Below are 7,640 nucleotides of genomic sequence, written 5' to 3'. Positions count from 1 at the left end.
ACCATGTGTGTAGCTCGTTGTTTCTGTGCATTTGAAAGAAGTTAAACGTTATTTAACAGCGCTATGGTGAAGAAAAAATGATTCTCTACCTGACAGTAGTGTTGGTTTGGATGCTTATTCATTAATTTGTTCAGAAACAACGAGCTACACACGTGGTTACCAATGGCTTTTAGGGCGTTATCCCAGATTATGCGAGAATTTTTATTTCTTAGCAATTTCTAGAATTTCAAGAAAATACTTAATTTTTCAAGATCTCTAAGATAGAAGGTATTTTAGTCGAATTCGATCATTTCATACGATATGTCTATTAACGTTAACACCTCTCACGAAAAAACGTTTCCCAATTACGACATCAAACAAATTAGAAATTTTAAAACCCGAGTTTGGTAACCTTAAGAATAAATGACAAGGAACCGTCGGTGAAATTCAAATTGTGTCGCAAAACCCCAACCTCAAACGAGACATAGAACTGCGTACACATCTCTTTAATGAATGTTCGAATCCTCTGAGCATAATCTCAAATAGAGAAACTTAAAAGTCGATGGAGTACCGTGTACCTTTTAATTCCGCTCCTAAATGCTTATCTTTGACAGATACGCGTATTTCGACTACCACTTGCAGTCTTCTTCAGTGTCAGTTACTCGTATCCACTCCTAGTTACTAGTGGATACGAGTAACTGACACTGAAGAAGACTGCAAGTGGTAGTCGAAATACGCGTATCTGTCAAAGATAAGCATTTAGGAGCGGAATTAAAAGGTACACGGTACTCCATCTGCGTACACATACAAAATTGTGAAACAGCTAGATTTTGCCACGAAAATTTTGTTAGAAGCTGGATGGCACGTTATACCCCGCTGTATTGAAAGTCATTGACTATGGTTTCATTTCATTTGAATTTAATTTCTTAGATTGCCTCAATTTAATGACTGTTTTAGTAATTGCGTGCTTATTTATGCGACTTTCCTGTTCACATTAGAATTTAGAACAACGTTTTCGACGAATTGACAGTTAAAATTGAGGTTTTCATTAGGGGTCGCCTATTACCCCGTCTTCCCTTATTGTTTTCTTAGTGAACGGTCAAATCCAATGGTGAAATATTTCTATAATTAAGAAAATAATAGTTTTAGTATAACATCCATAATTCAAACATTGTTTAACTTGAAGTTCCAATATCAATTTCACGAAGAGCAATCTATGCATGCAGCTTACTATTCGTCATTATCAATAAGCACAATGACGGCTTTCATTGCTTCCATCACCCAATACATGTACTATAGGGTGGTACAAAATTATGTTTTTCTGCACATCCATAATCAGCTCTAATACCCCGTTCGGCGCAACGAATCATTTGGAAAGCAAGCAGTTATGACAGTCAATATGAAATAATGGATGTATTTAGGTATTATAGCTCAGTTCGTCAATTAAATTTCCTAAATTATGAATACAGGCACTCAAAATTGCTGTAATACTGAACACATTATTCGTTGCACATTATTCGCGTTGCAAATATAACGTAAACTTACATTCGAAGCTCTGTAAGATAAAAGACTTTAATCGACTTCACAGTCGATTGAGCTTTTTAGGAAGTTTCAAATGAAAAAACGAGGAGCATAGCCACGTTTAGTTTTTGAATCGCTCTAATTCATATTCACACGGACGACGAAGAGACGATGATAATGAATATAACTACCTACAACTGGTGCTGGTGCGACTGACAACTCTCTTTAGCAAGATTGCCACAGTAAAACAATATAGCAATAAGCCTGCAAATACCCACATATGTGGGGTAGATACTTCGGTGGTTCAGTTCAATAATTATCGGGGAGATTAGGTATAGGTAGTCGTTCTCGTTCAATTATTCGGTGAGTTGCATTCCTCGCAGCAGGATGAACTTGGAAGCTATCGTGCCAAAAGTTGTCGCAGTTTTCTTGCTGGTCGCCCTCCAAGTCGACTACAGTAGACAAGCCCTACCGTTGGTCATCAACACCTGGAACTTTTCCAATGCTACTTTGAGAGGTATGTAGATCTAAAGACATTCGGATATTTAATTTAACCATTTAGTTAAGGTAAAGATGAATCGAAGCCATATCTCAAATCTTCAAGAGCACAAATGAAGACAACCAACCGGTCGTTCAAGCTAAAACTTGATCGATTGGTGGACCAATCGATCAAGCTTTCAGCTGGAACCTTTCTCTCGCACACATCTCTCTTGAAGATTCGATCGTCACCTTTCAATGTACCTTATTATTTTTTAGCTCATCAATCGCTGACGGTGGGAGAGTTCAGCGCAGTCGATGCCCTGGTGGAAGGATGTAGTGTCTGTGAGCGGGAACAGTGCGATGGGACGGTGGGTTACGGCGGAAGTCCGGATGAAAACGGTGAGTCAACGCTGGATGCTTTGATCATGGACGGGACGACGATGAATGTCGGAGCGGTGGCCGCACTTCGCGAGATTAAACACGCCATCGCAGTGGCCAAGCATGTGCTGGAGAATACGAAGCATACCATGCTGGTCGGGAGTCAGGCAACGGATTTCGCCGTCATGATGGGATTCCAACGAGAAACGTTGCAAACCGACCATTCCAGGGAGATGTGGGAGCAGTGGAAAACCAATCACTGCCAGCCGAACTTTTGGACGGTAAGATTTAGCTTTTAAGTGCTACTCTTAGGATTGGTGGCGACTGAGGGTCTTTAACAGAGGAACTTTAGAGAAACACGAAGGAGATAAGATCATAAGGTTTACGACAAGTATTGCCATACTAAACCTCATTCAGTGATTCTTTAACAGACTTCCTCAGGAATTTCTCCAAGAAGTCAAGTCCCAATCTAGTTTTTCAGGGATTAAACCTCATTTTTTTTTCAAGGATAACCCCTGAAATTACTCCAGAGTTTCCACTGGGAATTCCCCAGAAGATTTTTACAGAAATTTCTCAAGAAAGTGCCCCAGGAATGCATCGAGTGAGCCAATCAATTTTCTTAGGATATTATACAAAAGGCCTAAAGAATCATTGAGAAGACCTCTTTCACAAATGTCACGCAAACGCAACTTATACTGTCCATATTCGCATAACAGTCCCACGACCAATTTGATTTTTTGGCATAAATCAACAAAACGTCGTCAGAAGCTCAAGAAAGAAGCTATTAGGGTTTGTTCATATATTTCATAACGCTTGAATTGACCATTTTGGACACCCACCCACCCCCTCGTGACGCTTTTTGTATTGATACTCTACTATTTTTGTATGAGCCGTAACAACGTTCGACACCCACCCACCCCCTAAAGCGTTATGAAATTTGTGAATGAGCCCTTATCATAGCTTATTAGTGTGTGAAATAGTGACCGTGTCTCTAAACCAGACCTGCTACCAGCCTTGATTGAGTGCTAAGCTGTTCATAGACTTACCTGAAGAATTCTATTCCAGAATGTGATCCCTTCTCCTTCGATGTCTTGTGGACCATACGAACCGATCTCCGGAAATTCTATCACCGAAAACTACCTACCGGAGGCTGACGATGCTGCGCAGAAGTTGGAACCCGTCGAACCCGAGTTTGGACGCTACAACCACGACACCATCGGAATGATTGTGATTGATGCGAATGGTCATGTGGTGGCTGGAACATCGACCAATGGGGCGCGAAACAAAATTCCCGGCCGGGTTGGTGATTCGCCGATTGTAGGATCGGGTGCCTATGCGGATTCGACGGTTGGTGCGGCGGCTGCCACTGGAGACGGGGACATCATGATGCGATTCATGCCTTCGCTGCTGGCCGTCGAGGGTCTGCGACAGGGCTTGAGCCCAATGCTGGCAGGTGAGGCAGCTTTGGCGCGTATAGCCAAGCACTATCCGGACTTTGTGGGAGGGATAGTGGTTGCCACCAAGGATGGAGAGTACGGCGCGGCTTGCCACGGATTGACGCAGTTTCCGTATTCGGTGGCGCAAGGCACGGAACCGGAAGCGCAGGTTGTGGTTAAAATAGTTAATTGTAGAAAGAAAAGGAATTGATGAACAATAAATTGTTTTGTATTCTTGTCTTATTGTACCTACAATATTACCCGACCTCATAGTTCAATTTATTAGAGAAGGTAACGTTCAGACTAGAGATGGTCGGGTTTCACATTTTTCAAACCCGAACCCGACGCGACTTATTTTATTCCTTCAAACCCGGACCCGACCCGAACGCGAGACAAAAATTGAAAAGCAAACACGGACCCGACCCGAACCCGAAAAATTTCCGCTGTTCAAACCCGAACCCGACCCGAAACCCGAAAATATTTTCTAAGAAAAACCCGAGTTTGAAAGAAGGTGATAAATTCATCGTTTCTGATACATAGGGATGCTTTTGGGTTGTGAACAATTCTCACCAAACCCGACTTTTTTCAAGCCCGAACCCGACCCGTACCCGATATTTTTTAGCGTTCAAACCCGACCCGAACCCGAACCCGAAAAAATAAAAACTTTCAAACCCGAACCAATTCAGACCTAGACCTTGCGAAGGGATGCACAAGATCTGTCAAGGGTAGAGTTACTGTGCACGTGCTGTAGTCTTAGGTGCAGGAGCCTCTTTGCTTGCAAGCTCACGGGCGCGCTGTACATTGTGAGACCTTTTTTGGTGCGCCTCATTTTTCTTGAGATGTGTCTCACTGCGGTCTCATGCGCTCCGTCACATGTGCTGTTTAAAATTCAGCGCAATAATTGAAGTGATTACAAAAGTTTACAATGAGAACTGAATTTGTAAGTCTTGGATCGCGAGTCTTCGACCATATCATGTAGATCTTCCAGACACCTGCATAATGAGGCGAAAATAGTTGTAGAGGCTTTTCGTTACTAAGCAGTTGTTTCACAACTTGGATACCGATGGTGCGCCGTAGCGCCGAGCAGCGCATGAGACGAGTCTCCCCGAGAGCACATCACCTAGCGCGCGCTTTTAGAATTTTCGTGAGCCTCCTTCTAGCGCAGCACACTAGGATTCCTATGAGCTGAGAGACGGATTGGTTGGAGGCTCGTCAGTACATTTCTGTGCTCCTGAGAAATATGTAACTCTAGTCAAGGGGCTGTCCATTAACCACGTGGTCAGTTTTTTGGGATTCCAAACCGCCCCCCTTTCTCCTCGTGATCAATTGTCAATACAAAAATCAGGGTGTCTATTACCTGGAAAAACCTGGAATTCTCAGGGAATGTTATTTAGCCTGGAAAAATCCTGAAAATCTCATGGAATTTTGGCCACACTCAGGGAAATAATTTTGAAACAGTAATTCATGGTTGAATATGTCCACGATTAACTATTTCGAAACTATTTTTGCACAATATTTAATATAAAAAATTTCGCCGCTGAAAAATGCTATTTGAAAAGATTCTGTTCATTGATAAACTTGGACATTTTCCGTGAAATGCTTTCAAATAATTCGCCATATATTTATCATAAAGTACTAAGATCATCGATTATTCGTAGTTCCGGAAAAAATGTCTGTTGCAGGTTATGAATCTGCATGATTCAAAATTTTCAAAGGTAGCAGTAATATTACACTGCTTCACAGCTTGACAAAGATAACATTTTTACGTTTCTCAAAAATCGAATCATGTGCCTAGTAAATTTGGGGTTGGTGTATTTGAAGCTGATTTCGAAAATGTTCCAGCACATTACAATTTTGAGCTACGGGTCCTCAAAGTTGTATAAAATGCTGTTTTTTTAATGTTGAAAGTTAAACTACGATTAGTGGTATAGATCACTATATCTCACCTACCAATAATGACACGGACACCGTCTTCAGCCATTTAGCTGCACAGACTGTAACTTAACACTAGACAACGGACAAGCATGCTCCAGTGACACAGCCATGAAACATTCCTGACGAAAAGTTTCAATGGTTGAAGCGGGAATCGAACCCGCACCCCATGACACGATGCGATTAAATGCCTGACGACACTAACCGCACGGCCATGAAGCCCACGAATATTCATCAGAATAGGATTATGTAGGATTCAATGTGGTTTGAATGTACGAATAAATATTGAATAAATCGATGTTTTCAACATGCCGCCATCGTCACACAAAATTATTCGTTCCTATTGTATGGCAAGATACCATACTTTTCTAATACACTTACAAATAACTTTTAAAGCCTGGTTTGCTACTGACTGACATTTTTTCTCAGCTGCGTACTGTCATCAGAAAAAAGCGTATTCTTGATCAATTCCTTGCAGAAATTTCCAAAATAGGCCGAGAAATAACTTGTCAGCAGCGATCATGCTTAAAGCTAAGTATGCTGTTTCGCTCAAGAAAAGTAAAGAAATTCCTTGACTGAAAGGGTCAAGAAATTTCCTACAGAGAGCCCCCTTTGAAGTGACATTTCTTCTCAACTGCGTACTGCGATCAGAAAAAAAAGTGATTTTCTTGACCATTTCTTGGGAGAAATTTTCCACGCATCGAGATAGGCGATTCCTTTTCTTGTCAGTAGCAAACCGGCCTTAAGCTTTGAAAATATTATGAAATTTGTTGGAAAGTATTCTCTAAAAGCTCTTCCTTGATCGATTGCTTGCAGGAATTTTCCATGCATCATGATAGGCCAAGACATTACTTGCCAGCAGCGAATTGCTGGCAAGTAATGTCTTGGCCTATCATGATGCATGGAAAATTCCTGCAAGCAATCGATCAAGGAAGAGCTTTTTTTCTGATCGCAGTAAGCAGTTGAAAAGATATGTCAGTTCAAACGGGAGTCGCTGTAGAAAATTTCTGCAAGGCGAGAAATTTCTTTAGCGATTCCTGTTCAGCAGCAAATCAGGCTTAACACATTAACTTTGAATTCTGTAGTAAACTAAGCATATATTTATATTAAGCTGGTTCTTGCATGTAAGTTGACTGTAGACACCCAATATCTCAAAAACTAGAAAATATTTATGAAATCGGCAATGGTTTCAGTAACTCTAATATAAGTAAATGGCAGTATTTTGATGCTTGAAACAAAGAAAATGTTGATTGATTAATGTAAAAGATTGACGCATACACTAGTAAAATGAATACTTATTAATGGAACTTCTGAATAGATCATTTTGATTAGACCAGACTAGCTGTTAAGAGCCCACTCTCAGAATATTTTTAACCATTCCTGTTTTTCGTATAAATTCTAATTAAATAATGCGACTATTCAACAGGCTCATCTAGATTTTTTTTCTCAGATCCCTCCAGAAAAAAACTTCAAGAAATATCTAGAGTAATTCTAAGAGATTTGATCTGGAATACTTTCAAAGATGTTCTCTAGAATTGTTTCTCTACCAATTATCCCAGAAATTCATCCAGCAACTTTTTTAAGGATGCTTAGAGGAATTTTTCCAGATTGTGCTCCGGTAATTTCTTCATTTATTTCTTTGATTTAATTTTTCCAAAACTTTTTCAAACTATGCACTAATTCTTCAAACGATTCCTCCAGTTGCTCAAACAGTTTCTCGAGGAGTTATTCAAGGAAATCCATTATGAATGAAACTCAATCGTCGATTCATCATAATGCTCCTATAGATTTTTTTCTATGAGTTTCTTCAGCATTTCATCCAAACGTTTTCCAATGAATTTCTCGAATAAAATACCCTTGAATTCTTCTAAAGTTTATTTAAGGTTCCACACCAGTTAACACCACTGCACATTT

The 7,640-nt window shown here is 40.4% G+C and overlaps 1 protein-coding gene across 1 annotated transcript; it reads left to right on the top strand.

Moving 5' to 3' along the window:
* The first annotated feature begins 1,693 nt into the window (after positions 1-1,693).
* LOC5571922 (N(4)-(Beta-N-acetylglucosaminyl)-L-asparaginase) lies at positions 1,694-4,042 on the top strand. The gene is made up of 3 exons (XM_021852936.1): positions 1,694-2,017; positions 2,257-2,639; positions 3,424-4,042. The coding sequence occupies exons 1-3, from the start codon at positions 1,888-1,890 to the stop codon at positions 4,003-4,005; spliced, it is 1,095 nt and encodes a 364-aa protein (XP_021708628.1). The 5' UTR covers positions 1,694-1,887; the 3' UTR covers positions 4,006-4,042.
* Positions 4,043-7,640: the final 3,598 nt, after the last annotated feature.

The sequence above is a fragment of the Aedes aegypti genome, chromosome 3 (genome assembly GCF_002204515.2).
Source record: "Aedes aegypti strain LVP_AGWG chromosome 3, AaegL5.0 Primary Assembly, whole genome shotgun sequence".
Taxonomy (NCBI): Eukaryota; Metazoa; Arthropoda; class Insecta; order Diptera; family Culicidae; genus Aedes; species Aedes aegypti.
Note: the sequence above shows the minus strand (reverse complement) of the source record. Positions and strands in the feature narration are given on the sequence as shown.

Coding starts and splice junctions, on each gene's coding strand:
- LOC5571922 (XM_021852936.1), top strand. CDS start 1,888: ATGAACTTGGAAGCTATCGTGCCAAAAGTTGTCGCAGTTTTCTTGCTG. Junction 2,018..2,256: donor TTCCAATGCTACTTTGAGAG/GTATGTAGATCT, acceptor ATTATTTTTTAG/CTCATCAATCGCTGACGGTG. Junction 2,640..3,423: donor GCCAGCCGAACTTTTGGACG/GTAAGATTTAGC, acceptor ATTCTATTCCAG/AATGTGATCCCTTCTCCTTC.